Source organism: Xenopus tropicalis, chromosome 2 (assembly GCF_000004195.4).
Source record: "Xenopus tropicalis strain Nigerian chromosome 2, UCB_Xtro_10.0, whole genome shotgun sequence".
NCBI lineage: Eukaryota > Metazoa > Chordata > Amphibia > Anura > Pipidae > Xenopus > Xenopus tropicalis.
The window spans coordinates 2638324-2660453 of record NC_030678.2 but is presented as its reverse complement, the minus strand read 5'-3'; the positions used below and the strand labels follow the sequence as shown (position 1 = coordinate 2660453).

General features: G+C 50.6%; 1 protein-coding gene across 4 annotated transcripts in view; it reads left to right on the top strand.

Moving 5' to 3' along the window:
- The window catches only part of boc (BOC cell adhesion associated, oncogene regulated), a 52174-nt gene that overhangs the window by 27035 nt on the left and 3009 nt on the right, over positions 1-22130 (top strand). For 2 of the 4 annotated variants that reach the window (XM_031896153.1, NM_001079274.1), the window contains 15 exon segments: positions 480-642; positions 3251-3517; positions 11281-11427; positions 12972-13115; positions 14748-15041; positions 15169-15441; positions 16527-16798; positions 18142-18415; positions 18603-18809; positions 19095-19276; positions 19548-19653; positions 19846-19968; positions 20229-20429; positions 20647-20843; positions 21195-21268. In XM_031896153.1, the coding sequence (XP_031752013.1) occupies positions 561-642; positions 3251-3517; positions 11281-11427; positions 12972-13115; positions 14748-15041; positions 15169-15441; positions 16527-16798; positions 18142-18415; positions 18603-18809; positions 19095-19276; positions 19548-19653; positions 19846-19968; positions 20229-20429; positions 20647-20843; positions 21195-21268 (2843 nt within the window). In that variant the 5' untranslated portion in view covers positions 480-560. 4 annotated transcript variants of the gene reach the window in all.

Here is a 22130-nt window from a genome sequence, read left to right as displayed (position 1 = left end):
CTTTCTCTCCCCTCTTGCTCTCTTTCTCTCTCTAACACCCTCTCTAACACTCTCTTTCTCTCCCCCTCTCTCTCTAACTCTCTTTCTCTCCCCTCTCGCTCTCTTTCTCTCCCCTCTCGCTCTCTTTCTCTCCCCTCTCGCTCTCTTTCTCTCCCTCTCTCTCTTTCTCTCTCTAACACTCTCTTTAACTCTCTTTCTCTCCCCCTCTCTCTCCCCCTCTCTCTCCCTCTCTCTCCCTCTCCCTCTCTCTCTCTTTCTCTCTATAACACTCTCTCTAACTCTCTCCCTTAACATAAAAATTCCAAATATTCTTTGAATTCCTCTCTGCATCAAACTAAGAGCTAATAACCACAATGCCGTGGGGCAGAGGAATCCGTTGGGCAGACCAATTGCAAAGCTGCTGTATAAATGTAGTATAAATGTATAAAAGAGTTTGGTTTCCTGCAGTGAAATTAACGTTGGTTTTGCTCCTCCCCCAGCGCCGCGTGTGAGTGTCCGGGCCGCACTGTATGGGGCGGAGGTTCTGACCCGATGCTGGTTCTTCCCAACTTGGAAACACAATGATTCTTAGATGTAAAAACTTTGTTGCTGCCACAGTTTGTTGCTGCCTCCTCTCCTCTCTCTGCTGCGTCGCTCAGCCTGGTAAGTACTACTCCTTTATCCCTAATACTCCCTCATCCCATTCTTTTGTGGCTCTGTACCCAAACCTCAAATACAGATATATATATATATATACAGTGAATGTTACCCCTATTGTAAATTATATAGGGAATTATCCTATTATTCATCTGAATATTGAGTATCACTCATGTATTATAAGGGATAATGTACCCCCTACTGTAAATGATAAGGATATTAGCAGTCACTGAGGGGTTCTGTGCCCCCCATATAAAGGCACAAGGCTGCAGGCTGAGTTATACAGGGAACTCTGAGTATCACTCATGTATTATAAGGGATAATGTACCCCCTACTGTAAATGATAAGGATATTAGCAGTCACTGAGGGGTTCTGTGCCCCCCATATAAAGGCACAAGGCTGCAGGCTGAGTTATACAGGGAACTCTGAGTATCACTCATGTATTATAAGGGATAATGTACCCCCTACTGTAAATGATAAGGATATTAGCAGTCACTGAGGGGTTCTGTGCCCCCCATATAAAGGCACAAGGCTGCAGGCTGAGTTATACAGGGAACTCTGAGTATCACTCATGTATTATAAGGGATAATGTACCCCCTACTGTAAATGATAAGGATATTAGCAGTCACTGAGGGGTTCTGTGCCCATATAAAGGCACAAGGCTGCAGGCTGAGTTATACAGGGAACTCTGAGTATCACTCATGTATTATAAGGGATAATGTACCCCCTACTGTAAATGATAAGGATATTAGCAGTCACTGAGGGGTTCTGTGCCCATATAAAGGCACAAGGCTGCAGGCTGAGTTATACAGGGAACTCTGAGTATCACTCATTTATTATAAGGGATAATGTACCCCCTACTGTAAATGATAAGGATATTAGCAGTCACTGAGGGGTTCTGTGCCCATATAAAGGCACAAGGCTGCAGGCTGAGTTATACAGGGAACTCTGAGTATCACTCATGTATTATAAGGGATAATGTACCCCCTACTGTAAATGATAAGGATATTAGCAGTCACTGAGGGGTTCTGTGCCCCCCATATAAAGGCACAAGGCTGCAGGCTGAGTTATACAGGGAACTCTGAGTATCACTCATGTATTATAAGGGATAATGTACCCCCTACTGTAAATGATAAGGATATTAGCAGTCACTGAGGGGTTCTGTGCCCCCCATATAAAGGCACAAGGCTGCAGGCTGAGTTATACAGGGAACTCTGAGTATCACTCATGTATTATAAGGGGTAATGTACCCCCTACTGTAAATGTATTTCCCCCCCCCCCCCCCCCGATCATTGCTGGGTGGGTTCTGTCAGTCACGGCTGTGAGTGATGCCATTGGTGGATACCAGACATGATGTCACTGAGTCCAACTGGAGGGCAGACTTAGGGCAGGATCGGGGGATCAATAATATAATAATTGGGCGCCTCTCGGGGGGGGGGAACATGTGGAAGAGGTTGTGGCTTTAGAGAGGCAGGAAATTGAGTCTCGCTGTGCCGGATCCATAGAACAAAACCACGTGTGTCAGTGAGAGCCCGGGGGCCGCGGGGAGTTGGTTCCCAGAAATGACGATTGCGGAGATAACGATCCGCACAGAATTTCCTTTTCCTAATAAAACTAATTTCATTTTTTCAGAGATGGGCGTCACCAGGGCCGTGCTGCACTCAATAGGCCCTCAGCTCTAATAAAGCTTCCCTGTCTGTGCTGTACATTAATGGGTCCATTTCCCAGCAGCCCCTTCTGCCCCTACTGAGCATGCTCCCTGAGCGTTACTAATGCTTGTCCCATAGCAGCTGTCCCACACGGTTCATTAATGGGTCCATTTCCCAGCAGCCCCTTCAGCCCCTACTGAGCATGCTCCCTGAGCTTTCCTAACGCCTGTCCCATAGCAACTGTTACACTTGTTACATTAGTTGGTCCATTTCCCAGCAGCCCCTTCAGCCCCTACTGAACATGCTCCCCGAGCGTTACTAACGCCTGTCCCATAGCAACTGTTCCACTTGGTACGTTAATGGGTCCATTTCCCAGTAGCACCTTCAGCCCCTACTGAGCATGCTCCCTGAGCGTTACTAACGCCTGTCCCATAGCAACTGTTCCACTTGGTACATTAATGGGTCCATTTCCCAGCAGCCCCTTCAGCCCCTACTGAGCATGCTTCCTGAGCATTACTAACGCCTGTCCCGTAGCAACTGTTCCACTTGGTACATTAATGGGTCCATTTCCCAGCAGCCCCTTCAGCCCCTACTGAGCATGCTTCCTGAGCATTACTAACGCCTGTCCCATAGCAACTGTTCCACTTGGTACATTAATGGGTCCATTTCCCAGCAGCACCTTCAGCCCCTACTGAGCATGCTTCCTGAGCATTACTAACGCCTGTCCCATAGCAACTGTCCCACTTGGTACATTAATGGGTCCATTTCCCAGCAGCCCCTTCAGCCCCTACTGAGCATGCTCCCTGAGCGTTACTAACACCTGTCCCATAGCAACTGTTACACTTGTTACATTAGTTGGTCCATTTCCTAGAAGCAATGTAGCTGCAATGGGTACAACCTTCCCACCTGGATTTTGGGCAGCGCCTTTATAACAACCCTCTAATGGCACCCGTGTTTGTCCGCAGGCCGAGCGCCCCACTTCCTGGTCCAGCCGCTCTCTACCTTCCAGAAGTACGGGGGCTCCGTCACCCTGAGCTGCTCGGTGGAACCGGCGAGTGCCATCATCTCCTGGCAACTGAATGGGGCGGAGCTAGACCTGCCCGGGGTTCTGGTATCTGGGGGCACGTTGGTCATTGCCAGCCTTAATAACGACACCGTGGGACGGTACCAGTGCATCGCCCGGACGCCAGTGGGATCCATCTCCAGTGTCCCCGCCATTGTCACCCTGGCCAGTAAGTGACCTTTCTTATTCACTTTCTATAGAGCCCTATTAATTGCCCCCCCAGAATCCTGTTCCGTCAGGGTTGGGTGCTGAGTGGGACATACACACTGGGAGTGACCATATGGGGCCCCAAGGCTGTTGGAGGGCATCCTACCCTGTACTGGGCAGTGCCTACCTTTAGCCACATTATGGCCACGCCCACAACATACCAACATTCTCCCCCCACCTAAAAAAAGTTGGAAAGGGAAGGGGGGAGTCCATGCTGGTGTTTGGGTTCGGTCTCTCCTCCCCGCTGACTGGACCCAGATCATTCAGTCCAGATTGGGACTATTGCCTGGGTTCTGTAAGGAACCAGCTGATAATTATGAATTTGTGGAATAATTGCCCAGATCTGGGGCAATACCCTACAGGGACCCCATGGGAGAATCCGGGGGGATTCCCAGTGATTTAGGGGTTGCTCTTATTCTCCTATCGTGTTCCAGATTTTCTCTTCTTATTCCGGATCTTTCCCAGTAGAAGTTGTGCCTCTGTGTGGAACGTTAAGGAACCTTGGGCTGTAATGGGGGGGCAGTTTGTTGCCTCAGGAGGGGTCTCGTAGCCAAATGCTGGCAGTTCCCTGGGCCGCAGCTGGGGGGGATCAGGTAGCCCCTGGGCCGGGCACTTAGTCACAACAATAATCCTGTATGCAGGTGAACTGGGGAGGAATAAAAGCCCCCCTATGAGACTGGGGGGGTTAGAGAGCCCCTGTCATTAATCCCTGAGAGTTTTGGGAATAGTTCCAGGCTACGAGAGAGATTGAGTTTCTAAAAACACATTCCTGAGGAGAATAGGCCAGTGTTTTGCTTGCGACTTGATAAATGAGCTGGGGGGGGGGGGGGAGATATCATTACAGGGGTATGGCTTTCTCTTAACCCCTCGTCTGCCTGTGTAGGGGGGGGCAGCCACTATAGAAACACTGAGTCTGCCCTGGGCCCCTCGTACTGACACAACATGGCCCCTCTGCGCCTCAGAGGAAGGTTATGGCCTGGTCAGGCCTGGCAGCCATTTTGTAACTAACGTTTGGTCAGTATGGGCCCCCACCCATGGGTATCAGTGCCATACGCTCATCATGTACATTGGGGGTACACTGTGGGGCACCCCGGCTAATGTAGCCGCACAGTAAGGTCTGTGTGGGGGGGGGGGGGCAGCCACTATAGAGACGCTGAGTCTGCCCTGGGCCCCTCGTACTGACACAACATGGCCCCTCGTACTGACACAACATGGGCCCCTCGTACTGACACAACATGGCCCCTCTGCGCCTGAGAGGAAGGTTATGGCCTGGTCAGGCCTGGCAGCCATTTTGTAACTAACGTTTGGTCAGAATGGGCCCCCACCCATGGGTATCAGTGCCATACGCTCATCATGTACATTAGGGGTACACTGTGGGGGGCGCCCCGGCTGATGTAGCCGCACAGTAAGGCTAATCCTACCGTACATTCCAGCTGGGGGTGTCGCCCTGCCGTGGGCTCTTGGCACCCAGGCACATTCTATAGATTAAATCACCTGACAACACGCCTGAAATGCGTCAGGTCCCGCCGGTACACGCTCCCCAATTAACCCCACCTTGTGAGGAGCGTATAGCCCCTGGGCAGAACCGACACCATTGGAGCTGGGTCAGAACATCCCAGGGCTGTAACATAGCAACTAAGGATGAAAAAAGACCCAGTGCCTCCCCATAAAATCCAGTGAGTCACATGGGGCACGTATAGAAGCAGCCCCCCCCCCTAGTTATTGGTTCCATCATGGCTGCTGCCTTTCATAGGAATAAATATAAATATGTTCTGCTTGTCTTAGAAGAACAGCAGAACCCTGTGGGCCCCCCACCTCCCCCGGGCACCTGGGTAATTCTCTCCCCGTCAGGATGGAAACAAGACCCCCATTGTAGAAAGAAAGCAGTGGCCCATAAAGACCCCCTTAGCTGTGCCATGTGATACCCCTTCATTCACTGACCCGGCTGAGTACGTGACAGGTCCTTGGCAGGGAAGTAGTTAAACAGGTCCCCCTCTGCCCTAATGACTTTGCTGGTTTGGTTGCCGGTGCGGAGGGCAGGGGGGAACACAAAGGGCCATTCTGTGCCAGGGGGGCCCTCCTACCCAGTGCACCTCTCACATTTACAGTCCCGGGGCCCTTTATGGAGATGAATTTGCTTAAGGGAGGGGCAATTAATAAATAGGAAAATGCCCCTTCCCAAGCGGCGCGGGGGCAGGAAACGTCCATGATTTCTTTTGTTTAATCTTTTATATATTGTAGGGGTCATTTACAACTGCGAGTGCCATTGGGGGGCAATAAATTGGGCGCTTGGTGCCCCAGCCTTCCCCGCTGAGGGCAGAAGCAGTGACTTGTGCTTAGGGAATTGGCTGCCCCAGCGACCAAACTCCCACCCCTGGGGGCTTGTGCAATTGCCCCCCATGTAAGGGAATTAGTTTTGCTCTCCCCCATGGGCCGGGCTGAGCGGAACCACATTCCGGAACGTTCCAGGCCCAGGGATTGCAGTTCCAGGAAGGCCCATAATAACAACCTGCCGGTTACACGGCGCCGGTGCCGCGGGGAATGACACAAAGGTCGAGGCAAAGACATTTATAGGGCGATTTCAGCCAGTGATTAATGTGGCCCCTCCCTAGAGTGCAAGCTCACGTGAGCAGCATCTGCGCCAGTCTCTGTGGAACCGCAGGGCTGCCGGACTTTATACATAAATATTCTGGGCACACAATGCGCCAATGCTCGTACTGCCCCCTCTACTGAAACCAACATGGCAGCTCCAGCAATAAAACCCCTTAGGCTGGGCTGTTCCTTGGGCTGGGGGGCTGTTCCTTGGGCTGGGGGGCTGTTCCTTGGGCCGGGGGAGCTGTACCTTGGGCATGGGGGGCTCTTTCTTGGGCATGGGGAGCTCTTTCTTGGGCCGGGGGGGCTCTTTCTTGGGCCGGGGGGGCTCTTTCTTGGGCCGGGGGGCTCTTCCTTGGGTTGGGGGCTCTTCTTAGGGCTGGGTGGGCCCTTTCGTGGGCTGGGGGGTGCTGTTTCTTGTCAGACTAGGACAGAATGTGGGGCTCTAATCAGTATATATGTGCAGGAGAGGATTGCCATCAGCATTGGCGTCCCAGCTCCACAGTCTTTATGTCATTGCCAGAAAGCAAGCTCTAATTAAAGGGCAAGTAAGAGCATTTATCTCTTCGGTTATGGTTTCCTACCAATGTACAGTCTCTGAAGGGGTTGTTTACCCTTAAATGAATGTTTAACATGATGTAGAGAGTAATTTTCTGAGACAATTTGCAGTTGGTCTTATTATTTGTGGTTTTTAAATGATTAAGCTTTTGTTCAGGAGCTCTCCAGTTAGTAATTTCAGCAACTGTCTGGTTGCTAAGGTCAAAATTACCCTAACCACCAGGCAGTGGAGTGAATAAGAGACCTGAATACAACAACAAGTAATAAAAAGTAACAATAACAATAAAACTGGAGCCTCACAGAGCAATAGGGTTTGGTAAATAATTTAATAACTATAAAGGATAAAAAATAAAGACCAATTGAAAAGTCGCTAAGAACTGACCATTCTATAACATAGTAAAAGTACTGTAGGCGGGGCCATCCATTTCAGGGACCAATGAGGATTAAATAACGCAGGAATGAGGGGCCCATAGCAACAGGGAGTCGGAGCTGCGCAAACAGCTACAATTCCATTCCTGCGCCCCAATTCCCGCTTCCCATGGGGGGGATCCGATGCCCAGACAGGAATGGGGCCCCCCAGTCGCTCCCTGGTGTTTGTCTCACTCAATGCGACGCAACCCGGGGGAATTATTAGCTGCCCGAGACGCGGCCCAATAGTCTCCGGCACCAAAGCCCCAGCTTTCAGCTCATTATAGCAGATATGTATTTGGCACTTCTTATCTGGCTCACAGGAATGTGCAGCAGGCCCCGCCCCCATAGTGTCAGCTCCACCCCCTGCCCCCCCCCCCCCCCCCCGACTTGTAAATTGTAAAATTGCATTTTCCCAGGTCACCGAGCAGAGAAAGTTGCAGATGGGATTTATTTTTGTCTTCTTTAAAGGGGCAGTTCACCTTTACGTTAACTTTTAATATGTTATAAGCAACTTTTCCATTGGTCTTCATTATTTTTTTTATCTTTTATTGTTTTTGAATTATTTCCCTTCTTCTTCTGACTCTTTGCAGCTTTCAAATGGGGGTCACTGACCCCGGCAGCCAAACCCTATTGCTCTGTGAGGCTCCAGTTTTATTGTTACTTTTATTCCTTATCTTTCTATTCAGCCCCTCCCCTATTCATATTCCTGTCTCTCTCTCTCTCTCAAACCACTCCCGGGTTACTAAGGTAAACTGGTCCGTAGCAACCAGATAGCTGCTGAGATCCCAAACTGGGGAGCTGCGGAACAAAAAGTAAAATAACTGGAAACGTGGGGCTCAGTTATTTAATTTGAAAAACCTACATTTTGGCAAAATGGGAAAAAAATAAAAATCATATGAAATAGTTGCTATATATAAATTATATATTTTGGAAAACTGAACTTCCCCTTTATTTGGGGTTTCAATGGCGTCGAGTAGGCGACAAGGATAAGAGATTAGTGAGCCAATGAGATGAGACGTTTCTGTCACCAGTGTCAGCCAATCAGGGGCCAGTTTAGAGAGGAAATTTCTGTAAACAAAGGGTGGAAGAGCTCACACTCGGTGCGAGATTGGGGAGCGAATAGGAAGGGGGAGACGCGGAGGGTTAATGAGTGAGGAAGACAGAATGGGGCCCTTTCCTGCTTGAAATCCTTATTTAAAGGGGAACTTCACCCAAAAGCAGTTTTTTGCCTAATGAAACAGAACCTATTGGCCCAGGTCTGGTTCCTGCACATAGAGCTGAACTGGTTCTGTGCATTGGGGGGGCAGTTACCTGTCCCCTTCCCTCGGCCCCTAAGTGCCACTTCTGGCGAGTGTAATGGAAGGCGGCAGTTAGCTGTGCCATAAATAATGGGGGGGGGGGGGATGACGTGATGTGGGGGGGCAGATTTGCAGGTGTTGGGGGATGAAGTGACGTCTCTCTGGAGAAAGAGCTTTTCTTTCAGGGTTTAATTAGAAGCAGAGGGAGCCCCCCGTGTGTCTAGCGCTGAGCCCCCACAGCTGGCAGGGCTCACTCATTGGCTGGCCCCTCTCCCAAGCCTTGGCCCGGGGTCCCAGCCGGCGCGGCTTCCAGGCTGCAGCTAAACCAACTGCCAAGTGAGCAGGGCGGGGGCCCAATCAGCAGCCAGAACTGACAGCGGGAATGGGGGTCCGGCCCAGGGGGGGACACAAGTCTCTGATTGAGGGAACTGGCTGGTGGGGGGGGGGGGGGCAGAACCAAATGGGTTTCTCTAATGTACTGAGGGTCCAGCAGGAGAAAACTGCACTCACTCACTGCACTCACTGTATTGCTACTCACACTCACTTTATAGCAACTCACACTCACTGTATTGCTACTCACACTCACTGTATAGCAACTCACACTCACTGTATAGCAACTCACACTCACTGTATAGCAACTCACACTCACTGTATAGCAACTCACACTCACTGTGTAGCAACTCACACTCACTGTATAGCAACTCACACTCACTGTATAGCAACTCACACTCACTGTATAGCAACTCACACTCACTGTATAGCAACTCACACTCACTGTATAGCAACTCACACTCACTGTATAGCAACTCACACTCACTGTATAGCAACTCCCACTCACTGTATAGCAACTCACACTCACTGTGTAGCAACTCACACTCACTGTATTGCTACTCACACTCACTGTATAGCAACTCACACTCACTGTATTGCTACTCACACTCACTGTATAGCAACTCACACTCACTGTATAGCAACTCACACTCACTGTATAGCAACTCACACTCACTGTATAGCAACTCACACTCACTGTATTACTACTCATACTCACTGTATTGCTACTCACACTCACTGTATTGCAACTCACACTCACTGTATTACTACTCACACTCACTGTATTGCTACTCACACTCACTGTATTGCAACTCACACTCACTGTATAGCAACTCACACTCACTGTATAGCAACTCACACTCACTGTATTACTACTCACACTCACTGTATTGCTACTCACACTCACTGTATTGCAACTCACACTCACTGTATAGCAACTCACACTCACTGTATTGCAACTCACACTCACTGTATTGCAACTCACACTCACTGTATAGCAACTCACACTCACTGTATTGCTACTCACAGTCACTGTATAGCAACTCACACTCACTGTATAGCAACTCACACTCACTGTATTGCTACTCACACTCACTGTATAGCAACTCACACTCACTGTATTGCTACTCACACTCACTGTATAGCAACTCACACTCACTGTATAGCAACTCACACTCACTGTATAGCAACTCACACTCACTGTATAGCAACTCACACTCACTGTATTACTACTCACACTCACTGTATTGCTACTCACACTCACTGTATTGCAACTCACACTCACTGTATAGCAACTCACACTCACTGTATTGCTACTCACACTCACTGTATTGCTACTCACACTCACTGTATTGCAACTCACACTCACTGTATAGCAACTCACACTCACTGTATTGCTACTCACACTCACTGTATTGCAACTCACACTCACTGTATAGCAACTCACACTCACTGTATAGCAACTCCCACTCACTGTATAGCAACTCACACTCACTGTGTAGCAACTCACACTCACTGTATTGCTACTCACACTCACTGTATAGCAACTCACACTCACTGTATTGCTACTCACACTCACTGTATAGCAACTCACACTCACTGTATAGCAACTCACACTCACTGTATAGCAACTCACACTCACTGTATAGCAACTCACACTCACTGTATTACTACTCATACTCACTGTATTGCTACTCACACTCACTGTATTGCAACTCACACTCACTGTATTACTACTCACACTCACTGTATTGCTACTCACACTCACTGTATTGCAACTCACACTCACTGTATAGCAACTCACACTCACTGTATAGCAACTCACACTCACTGTATTACTACTCACACTCACTGTATTGCTACTCACACTCACTGTATTGCAACTCACACTCACTGTATAGCAACTCACACTCACTGTATTGCAACTCACACTCACTGTATTGCAACTCACACTCACTGTATAGCAACTCACACTCACTGTATTGCTACTCACAGTCACTGTATAGCAACTCACACTCACTGTATAGCAACTCACACTCACTGTATTGCTACTCACACTCACTGTATAGCAACTCACACTCACTGTATTGCTACTCACACTCACTGTATAGCAACTCACACTCACTGTATAGCAACTCACACTCACTGTATAGCAACTCACACTCACTGTATAGCAACTCACACTCACTGTATTACTACTCACACTCACTGTATTGCTACTCACACTCACTGTATTGCAACTCACACTCACTGTATAGCAACTCACACTCACTGTATTGCTACTCACACTCACTGTATTGCTACTCACACTCACTGTATTGCAACTCACACTCACTGTATAGCAACTCACACTCACTGTATTGCTACTCACACTCACTGTATTGCAACTCACACTCACTGTATAGCAACTCACACTCACTGTATTGCTACTCACACTCTCCCGTGCCCAACTCACACTCTCCCGAGTACAACTCACACTGACACACAGATTTATGTGCTGAACACCGATATCTGATTGGCTCTCCCCCCCCCACAGACCTGCAGGACTTTAAGTCTGACGCGCAGCACGTGATCGAGGTGGATGAGGGGAACACGGCGGTGATTGCCTGTAACCTGCCCGAGAGTCACCCCAAGGCCCAAGTGCGCTACAGCGTCAAGCAGGAATGGCTGGAGACGTCCAGAGGTGAGTGGCCCCTTGTGTTTGCTCACAGCTGGCAACCAACTGAGCCAATGGCAAGCTGAGGCCAGTGTCACATGTTGTGTTTCCTCCATCTAAATATCATGGCGGGGAGACCGGTCCCTTCATATACATTTTTATGGGGTGCCACTGCCCTGGGGTGCCATTACTCTGGGGTGCCATTACTCAGGGGTGCCATTACTCTGGGGTGCCACTGCCCTGGGGTAATATTACTCTGGGGTGCCACTGCCCTGGGGTGCCATTACTCAGGGGTGCCACTGCCCTGGGGTGCCATTACTCTGGGGTGCCACTGCCCTGGGGTGCCATTACTCTGGGGTGCCATTACTCTGGGGTGCCATTACTCTGGGGTGCCACTGCCCTGGGGTGCCATTACTCTGGGGTGCCACTGCCCTGGGGTGCCATTACTCTGGGGTGCCATTACTCTGGGGTGCCATTACTCTGGGGTGCCACTGCCCTGGGGTGCCATTACTCAGGGGTGCCATTACTCAGGGGTGCCATTACTCTGGGGTGCCACTGCCCTGGGGTAATATTACTCTGGGGTGCCACTGCCCTGGGGTGCCATTACTCAGGGGTGCCATTACTCTGGGGTGCCACTGCCCTGGGGTGCCATTACTCTGGGGTAACATTACTCTGGGGTGCCACTGCCCTGGGGTGCCATTACTCAGGGGTGCCATTACTCTGGGGTGCCACTGCCCTGGGGTAATATTACTCAGGGGTGCCATTACACTGGGGTGCCATTACTCTGGGGTGCCACTGCCCTGGGGTAACATTACTCTGGGGTGCCATTACTCTGGGGTGCCACTGCCCTGGGGTAACATTACTCTGGGGTGCCACTGCCCTGGGGTGCCATAACTCTGGGGTGCCACTGCCCTGGGGTAACATTACTCTGGGGTGCCACTTCCTCCCCCAATAGAATCAGACTGGGGGAGGCACTGGCCCCGTAGCTGCCTGGGAGCTGTAACTGACACCCCGGCTGGGGGCCCCAATCATTTGCTCACATTTCCCCCCTGTCCCTGCTTGTTGCCGAGACCCACCCCAAGCAGCGACGGGACAAGCCTGGAGCTGCCACACTGATGCTCTTCCCTCATTGGGAAAGTCAAAATAAGAGGAAAAGGAAGAGCAGTCTCGCGGGTGAGTGAGCAGAGTGGCCCCCGGGGCAAAAACAGTGCAATTTGCTTGGGATTCACTCCCCCCCCCCCCCCCGGGGTCTGTGTAACCCCTTAGGTATCAGTGTTACATGGGAAATTATTGGGACAGGATTATTATTGGTTGTTAGAGACTATACACAGTTACTGCTCTGCAAAGCCAAGCAACCAGGCTGCTTTAATTGCATTTTGGCCTCTAGGGGGCACTGTTATACTGGTGCCTATGGCAGCCTCTCTGGCTGTTGTTCAAACCATTGCCTGGTTGCTATTGTTATTTAGTCCCTTGTTGCTAGGCTCAGTTACTATGCAGTTGCTAGGTTGAATAATTGCCCCACCGGGCAGGGCAGTTCCATTCTATGATAACCAGTCTTTTGGTTTCCGTAGATAACTACCTAATCATGCCTTCGGGGAACCTTCAGATAGTGAACGCTACACAAGAGGACGAAGGGACCTATAAATGTGCGGCGTATAATCCCGTCACCCAGGAAGTGAAAACATCCGTTTCCAGCGACAGACTTCGTGTTCGACGTGAGTTGTTGAAAATTTAAAATTATTTTCCTGGGCGCAAACACACCTGGACTGCTCTCTTTCCCATGGTCAGGCAGGAACCTCCCCCTGGGTAAGTGAATCCAATCTCCCCCCAGTACTTACCCAGGTACAGAGCCCTGATTCTCTGTACTTCCTGCTCATGGGCTGCTCTCTTTCCCATGGTCAGGCAGGAACCTCCCCCTGGGTAAGTGAATCCAATCTCCCCCCAGTACTTACCCAGGTACAGAGCTCTGATTCTCTGTACTTCCTGCTCCTGGGCTGCTCTCTTTCCCATGGTCAGACAGGAACCTCCCCCTGGGTAAGTGAATCCAATCTCCCCCCAGTACTTACCCAGGTACAGAGCTCTGATTCTCTGTACTTCCTGCTCCTGGGCTGCTCTCTTTCCCATGGTCAGACAGGAACCTCCCCCTGGGTAAGTGAATCCAATCTCCCCCCAGTACTTACCCAGGTACAGAGCTCTGATTCTCTGTACTTCCTGCTCCTGGTCTGCTCTCTTTCCCATGGTCAGGCAGGAACCTCCCCCTGGGTAAGTGAATCCAATCTCCCCCCAGTACTTACCCAGGTACAGAGCTCTGATTCTCTGTACTTCCTGCTCCTGGGCTGCTCTCTTTCCATGGTCAGGCAGGAACCTCCCCCTGGGTAAGTGAATCCAATCTCCCCCCAGTACTTACCCAGGTACAGAGCTCTGATTCTCTGTACTTCCTGCTCCTGGGCTGCTCTCTTTCCCATGGTCAGGCAGGAACCTCCCCCTGGGTAAGTGAATCCAATCTCCCCCCAGTACTTACCCAGGTACAGAGCTCTGATTCTCTGTACTTCCTGCTCCTGGGCTGCTCTCTTTCCCATGGTCAGGCAGGAACCTCCCCCTGGGTAAGTGAATCCAATCTCCCCCAGTACTTACCCAGGTACAGAGCTCTGATTCTCTGTACTTCCTGCTCCTGGGCTGCTCTCTTTCCCATGGTCAGGCAGGAACCTCCCCCTGGGTAAGTGAATCCAATCTCCCCCCAGTACTTACCCAGGTACAGAGCTCTGATTCTCTGTACTTCCTGCTCCTGGGCTGCTCTCTTTCCCATGGTCAGGCAGGAACCTCCCCCTGGGTAAGTGAATCCAATCTCCCCCCAGTACTTACCCAGGTACAGAGCTCTGATTCTCTGTACTTCCTGCTCCTGGGCTGCTCTCTTTCCCATGGTCAGGCAGGAACCTCCCCCTGGGTAAGTGAATCCAATCTCCCCCCAGTACTTACCCAGGTACAGAGCTCTGATTCTCTGTACTTCCTGCTCCTGGGCTGCTCTCTTTCCCATGGTCAGGCAGGAACCTCCCCCTGGGTAAGTGAATCCAATCTCCCCCCAGTACTTACCCAGGTACAGAGCTCTGATTCTCTGTACTTCCTGCTCCTGGGCTGCTCTCTTTCCCATGGTCAGACAGGAACCTCCCCCTGGGTAAGTGAATCCAATTTCCCCCCAGTACTTACCCAGGTACAGAGCTCTGATTCTCTGTACTTCCTGCTCCTGGGCTGCTCTCTTTCCCATGGTCAGACAGGAACCTCCCCCTGGGTTTGCGTGCTGATCACATGGTCAGTCACATGATACAATCCGTTGCTTCTCCTTCCATCAGGCTCCACGGCAGAGGCCGCCCGTATAATCTACCCCCCTAATGCCCAGACCATCATCGTCACCAAGGGGCAGAGCCTGATCCTGGAATGCGTTGCCAGCGGGATGCCGCCCCCCAGGATTACGTGGGCCAAGGATGGCGCGGAGGTTTCGGGGCACAATAAAACCCGCTTCCTGCTCAGTAACCTGCTGATAGACGCCACCAGCGAGGAAGACTCCGGCACCTACACCTGCACCGCCGGCAACGGTATCGGCGAGGGAGGCTCCACTTTTATATTTTACAACGTGCAAGTGTTCGGTGAGTGCCAGGGGGCAGACCCATCTCTTGTTGCCCATCTGGTGTCCCTGCAGCATTTCCATTGGCTGGATGGGCTGTCAGTCTATAAGTAGCGGGTCACTGACATTTTGCTTTTCTCTCCCATCAGAGCCACCAGAGGTCAGTATGGAGCTGTCTCAGCCAATAGTCACCTGGGGTCAGAGTGCAAAGTTCACGTGTGAGATCAAGGGTAACCCCCAGCCCTCGGTGATATGGCTGAGAAACGCCACCCCCCTGATCCCCAGCGCCAAACACAAAATGTCTCGGAAAGTTCTGCGTGTGATTAATGTGGGGCCGGAGGATGGGGGCGTCTACCAGTGTATGGCCGAGAATGAGGTGGGCAGTGCCCAGGCCTTGGCCCTCCTCATAACCACTAGGGCAGGTATGTACCCAGGGTATCACTCATGTATTATATAGGGATAATGTACCCCCTACTGTAAATGATAAGGATATTAGCAGTCACTGAGGGGTTCTGTGCCCCCCATATAAAGGCACAAGGCTGCAGGCTGAGTTATACAGGGAACTCTGAGTATCACTCATGTATTATAAGGGATAATGTACCCCCTACTGTAAATGATAAGGATATTAGCAGTCACTGAGGGGTTCTGTGCCCCCCATATAAAGGCACAAGGCTGCAGGCTGAGTTATACAGGGAACTCTGAGTATCACTCATGTATTATAAGGGATAATGTACCCCCTACTGTAAATGATAAGGATATTAGCAGTCACTGAGGGGTTCTGTGCCCCCCATATAAAGGCACAAGGCTGCAGGCTGAGTTATACAGGGAACTCTGAGTATCACTCATGTATTATAAGGAATAATGTACCCCCTACTGTAAATGATAAGGATATTAGCAGTCACTGAGGGGCTCTGTGCCCCCCATATAAAGGCACAAGGCTGCAGGCTGAGTTATACAGGGAACTCTGAGTATCACTCATGTATTATAAGGGATACTGTACCCCCTACTGTAAATGATAAGGATATTAGCAGTCACTGAGGGGTTCTGTGCCCCCCATATAAAGGCACAAGGCTGCAGGCTGAGTTATACAGGGAACTCTGAGTATCACTCATGTATTATAAGGGATACTGTACCCCCTACTGTAAATGATAAGGATATTAGCAGTCACTGAGGGGTTCTGTGCCCCCCATATAAAGGCACAAGGCTGCAGGCTGAGTTATACAGGGAACTCTGAGTATCACTCATGTATTATAAGGGATACTGTACCCCCTACTGTAAATGATAAGGATATTAGCAGTCACTGAGGGGTTCTGTGCCCCCCATATAAAGGCACAAGGCTGCAGGCTGAGTTATACAGGAAACTCTGAGTATCACTCATGTATTATAAGGGATAATGTACCCCCTACTGTAAATGATAAGGATATTAGCAGTCACTGAGGGGTTCTGTGCCCCCCATATAAAGGCACAAGGGTCCAATTCCAGGTTCTGATTCTGTTCTGACCCCCAGGGAGCTTTCTAAATCCGGAGAAGGACGCCCCAACATCATCCCCATTGGCTGAGGACAGGCAGCTGCTGCTGAAGGCCCAGTACAAGCCGCGGCCCCCGACTCCCCTGCTGCCGGCCCAGTGCCCCAACAGCAAAGAAACTGCGCTCCCCCCCGAGGCCCCCGTTATACTGAGCTCCCCCCGTACCTCTAAGACGGATTTCTACGAGTTGGTCTGGAGGCCCAGAAATGTGGGCGGAGCCCCAGTCTTGTTCTACATCATCAAACATCGCAAGGTGCTTATATTATTATTTTGTTTTTTATATATTTTTGCATTAATTATAGCCCACTGCTTAAATTAGACTCCCGGCCCCTCCCCCTGTAAGCTTCCATTAGTCTTCTAGTCCCTCCCACTGCTTAAATTAGACTCCCTGCCCCTCCCCCTGTAAGCTTCCATTAGTGTTTTAGTCCCTCCCACTGCTTAAATTAGACTCCCTGCCCCTCCCCCTGTAAGCTTCCATTAGTGTTTTAGTCCCTCCCACTGCTTAAATTAGACTCCTGGCCCCTCCCCCTGTAAGCTTCCATTAGTGTTTTAGTCCCTCCCACTGCTTAAATTAGACTCCTGGCCCCTCCCCCTGTAAGCTTCCATTAGTGTTTTAGTCCCCCCCACTGCTTAAATTAGACTCCTGGCCCCTCCCCCTGTAAGCTTCCATTAGTGTTTTAGTCCCTCCCACTGCTTAAATTAGACTCCCGGCCCCTCCCCCTGTAAGCTTCCATTAGTGTTTTAGTCCCTCCCACTGCTTAAATTAGACTCCCTGCCCCTCCCCCTGTAAGCTTCCATTAGTGTTCTAGTCCCTCCCACTATTAAATTACAGACTCCTGGCCCCTCCCCCTGTAAGCTTCCATTAGTGTTTTAGTCCCCCCCACTGCTTAAATTAGACTCCCTGCCCCTCCCCCTGTAAGCTTCCATTAGTGTTCTAGTCCCTCCCACTGCTTAAATATTGACTCTCTGCCCCTCCCCCTGTAAGCTTCCATTAGTGTTCTAGTCCCTCCCACTGCTTAAATTAGACTCCCTGCCCCTCCCCCTGTACGCTTCCATTAGTGTTCTAGTCCCGCCCACTGCTTAAATACTGACTCCCTGCCCCTCCCCCTGTAAGCTTCCATTAGTGTTCTAGTCCCTCCCACTGTTAAATTTCAGACTCCCCTCCCTCTGTAAGCTTCCACTAGAAAGTTCTAGTCCCACCCATGCCTTGAGTCACAGGCCCCCTGCCCCTCCCCCTGTAATCTACCATTAGTATTCTAGTCCCTCCCACTACTTAAATTACAGGCTCCCTGCCCCTCCCCCTGTAAGCTTCCATTAGTATCCTAGTCCCTCCCACTACTTAAATTACAGACTCCCGGCCCCTCCTCCTGTAAGCTTCCATTAGAAAGTTCTAGTCCCACCCACGGCTTGAGTCACAGACTTCTGCTCCTCCCCCCATAATCTGTCCTCAGGAATGAGCCAGTCCAGACCCACCGGGCCGAGTATCTGCCTCCGACCCCCCAGTAGAACCTGTTACAGGTTCAGTGTTTGGGGGATAGAATATTTTGCCCTAGCCCCAGCAGCCCTTCTAATTGCCCCCCTCTCCCGCCCCTTCAGCAGGTAGCCAATTCCTCGGATGAGTGGACCGTTTCTCGTGTTCCGGGGCCACAGCACCGCCTGACCCTGACCAAACTGGACCCCGGCAGCCTGTATGAAGTGGAGATGGCGGCCTACAACTGCGCGGGGGAGGGCCAAACCGCCATGGTAACCTTCCGCACGGGGCGCCGCCCTAAACCCGACATAGTAGCCAGCAAAGAGATTCAGATCCAGAAGGACGACCCCGGGACCAGCACGCAGAGCAGCAACCAATCGGATAACAATCGCCTTTCCCGTAAGCACTTGTGCCACTCCCCCTAACCGCACTGAATTAAAGGGTAACTTCAAGTAAAATACAGCAAGTGATTGGTGCAATGGGACTTTGCTTCCCCCTACTGGTGCAATTATATAAATAGCATATCAGTATCCACCCATTATATGGGGGCCTATTTATTCTAAAGGCCCATACGTCTCTCCCGCAGCCCCAGAAGCCCCCGACCGCCCCACCATCTCAATGGCTTCCGAGACGTCCGTGTACGTGACCTGGATCCCGCGAGGAAACGGCGGATTCCCCATCCAGTCCTTCCGGGTGGAGTACAAAAAGCTGAAGCAGCCGGGGGACTGGATTTTGGCGACTAGGGACATCCCCCCCTCCCGCCTGTCCGTGGAGATAACGGAATTGGAGAAAGGTAAAGAGCGGCTTCGAGAGGGAAAGATTCCATTTATTCCATAGGCAATATGTCTATTTACAAACGGCAGCCAATCAGGTGTCTTGCTTTCAAACAGAAACCTGCTGATTGGTTGCTGTGAGTAACTACACCTGGACCTGGACCCATTGGGTCAAATCTGGTCATTCCATATGTCCCAAAGGCTTGACGGGATCTCGAGTGTATGGGCAGTTACTGGGCCTGATTGGCCAACTGGTTTCATTTAATACTTTGACGCTCATAACCAGTTTATGTTTTTCCCGCTAGGCACCTCCTACAAATTCCGCGTGCGGGCCCTGAACATCCTGGGCGAGAGTCAGCCCAGCGCAGCCTCCAAGCCGTACGTGGTATCGGGCTACAGTAACCGCGTGTACGAGCGCCCGGTGACGGGACCCTACATCACGTTTACGGAAGCCATCAACGAGACCACCATTATGCTCAAGTGGATGGTAAGGGGGCAACAGGCAAATGTTACAGGACGGGGGGGGGGGGTATATGAGAATATTATTGCCAGGGGCTCAGGGGGCCACCAGCAGAAATCTTAGGGCCCCATAACACGTAATGTTTAGCTCTTTCTCCATGACCAGCCTTACAGGGGCAGAATTGATGGCTCGATGGTCTGTTTGCTCGCTGGATTGGACTAACCGGCCCTATGGGGGGGGGGGGTAACTGTCTGATCCTGGCACTTAATCCCCTCTCTACATATTCCTCCCTTTGCAGTACACCCCAGCCAGCAATAACAACACCCCCATCCATGGCTTCTACATCTACTACCGGCCCACCGACAGCGACAACGACAGCGATTACAAGAAGGACGTGGTGGAAGGTGAGTGGGGGCCGAGTCCCTTTGTGGTACATAAATATAAATATATCTGAGCGCCCAGAGCATTCCATCCGTTATTTATACATATGGACGAGAGCCGCCATATTGTTTCCTGGAGCAGTAGGATAGGGAAGGGGAGGAGGAACCTGCCGATCCAGTTACTCTAATCTCTAAAGTGGATTTTCCTTCTTCCAGGCGACCGCTACTGGCACTCGATCAGCCACCTCCAGCCCGAAACCTCCTACGACATCAAAATGCAGTGTTTTAACGAGGGCGGGGAGAGCGAATACAGCAACGTTATGATCTGCGAGACTAAAGGTGAGGCCCTCGGGGTATGGAGTCCATGGTTAAGTCGACTTTACATGATCAAAATAGGTACCGACCAACTGCAAATCGTCTGCATTGTAATGAAAAGAGGGTTAGCTTCCCCTTTAAAGCACTGTTGACTTCCCAGATTTTCCCCTGGAACAGCAGCTGATTTGGGGCTTTTGTTCTGTATTCGCCCCAACCAATCATGTGACCAGTTTTGAAAAGCAAAACCTTAATCCTCTGGACCCAACTTGTTTTGTCTCTTGTAGCTCGGAAGTCTCCCCGCTCCCAGACACCCGCGGTGCCCTCACCCCAGCCTTCTCACAGCAGCGGGAAAGGCGCCGTCGGAACGGCTACTGTGGCGCGTTCTAGTGATGTTCCGTACATGATCGTCGGGGTTCTTGGCTCCATTGTTCTTATACTCGTGGCCTTCATCCCTGTGTGTTTGTGGAGAGCCTGGTCCAAGCAGAGTAAGTACCAAGTCTCTCAATGTAGCTGTTCAGGCCAGAATGTAGAAGAGCAGTTGGGGGCGGGGCTGTTCAACAATTTATATTTTATTTTCACTCTGGTCTTCGAACGGAGTTGAACCCAGGAACCACCACACTAGGGTCATGGGTTTGATTCCAGAGGAAGTCAAGGAACCTCTTTTTTGGACTCAGGTTCCCTAACAGTCATTTCTCCCAACAGAACAAACCACGGATATCGCGTTCCCCAGCGCCGGCATCCTGACCTCCTCCTGCCAGTACACCATGGTGCCCCTGAGGGGGGTCTCTACCATCAGTAACTTCCCCTATGCTAATGGCAGTGTTGTGAATGGCACTTGTCCGTCTGCAAACCCCAATGGGACGAAGCCAAGAGAGTATGACCCAGAGACGGAGCATCAGGTACGGAACGTTGTTACTGTGGCACAGTTGGACCATAATTGGGGTGATGCCACAGATTCAAGATGGCTCCCTTTAAAGAGACAATATTAATTAACTGTGGCCTTATTTTACTTATTTTTACTAAGTGGCACCATGTTGCTGGGTGTGGGTGAGGCATTTGGAAAGTCATGTGTTCTCCTCTCTGATAACAGCCCATGATTGGCTCTTCACTCAACACCCTTCTGCTCATACTTTGTAGAATTATTGCCAGCAAACTATAGTGAAGGCCAGGCCTCGGGTTTCCTTGTGATTAAAGGCATGGGGCTCGGTCACCAAGTTGACTTAAGTTTTAATTTTTTTGCTCAAAATCAGGATGAAGCTAACAGTTTGCTGGAGGAGATGATTCCTGGGCACAAGGACCTAACAGAATGTCCCAAGCCTGGGGGGTAAGTCCTAGTGAGCTAATGAGGTCACTCATTTTGCCCGGCTGTCCTTATGTACTTAATAAACAGACCACACCCACTTGCAACACATCAGTCTGTCTGAATGTGTCTCATGGAATAAGTTCATGGATGAAGGGAAACCCCCCTAGATATGAGGAACATCCCTAGATATGAGGAACATCCCTAGATATGAGGCACATCCCTAGATATGAGGCACATCCCAAGATATGAGGCACATCCCAAGATATGAGGAACATCTCTAGATATGAGGCACATCCCTAGATATGAGGCACATCCCTAGATATGAGGAACATCTCTAGATATGAGGCACGTCCCTAGATATGAGGCACGTCCCTAGATATGAGGAACATCTCTAGATATGAGGCACGTCCCTAGATATGAGGCACATCCCTAGATATGAGGAACATCTCTAGATATGAGGCACGTCCCTAGATATGAGGCACATCTCTAGATATGAGGCACATCCCTAGATATGAGGAACATCTCTAGATATGAGGCACATCCCTAGATATGAGGAACATCTCTAGATATGAGGCACATCCCTAGATATGAGGCACATCCCTAGATATGAGGCACGTCCCTAGATATGAGGAACATCTCTAGATATGAGGCACGTCCCTAGATATGAGGCACATCCCTAGATATGAGGCACGTCCCTAGATATGAGGCACGTCCCTAGATATGAGGAATATCTCTAGATATGAGGCACATCCCTAGATATGAGGAACATCTCTAGATATGAGGCACGTCCCTAGAAATGAGGAACATCTCTAGATATGAGGCACGTCCCTAGATATGAGGCACATCCCTAGATATGAGGCACATCCCTAGATATGAGGAACGT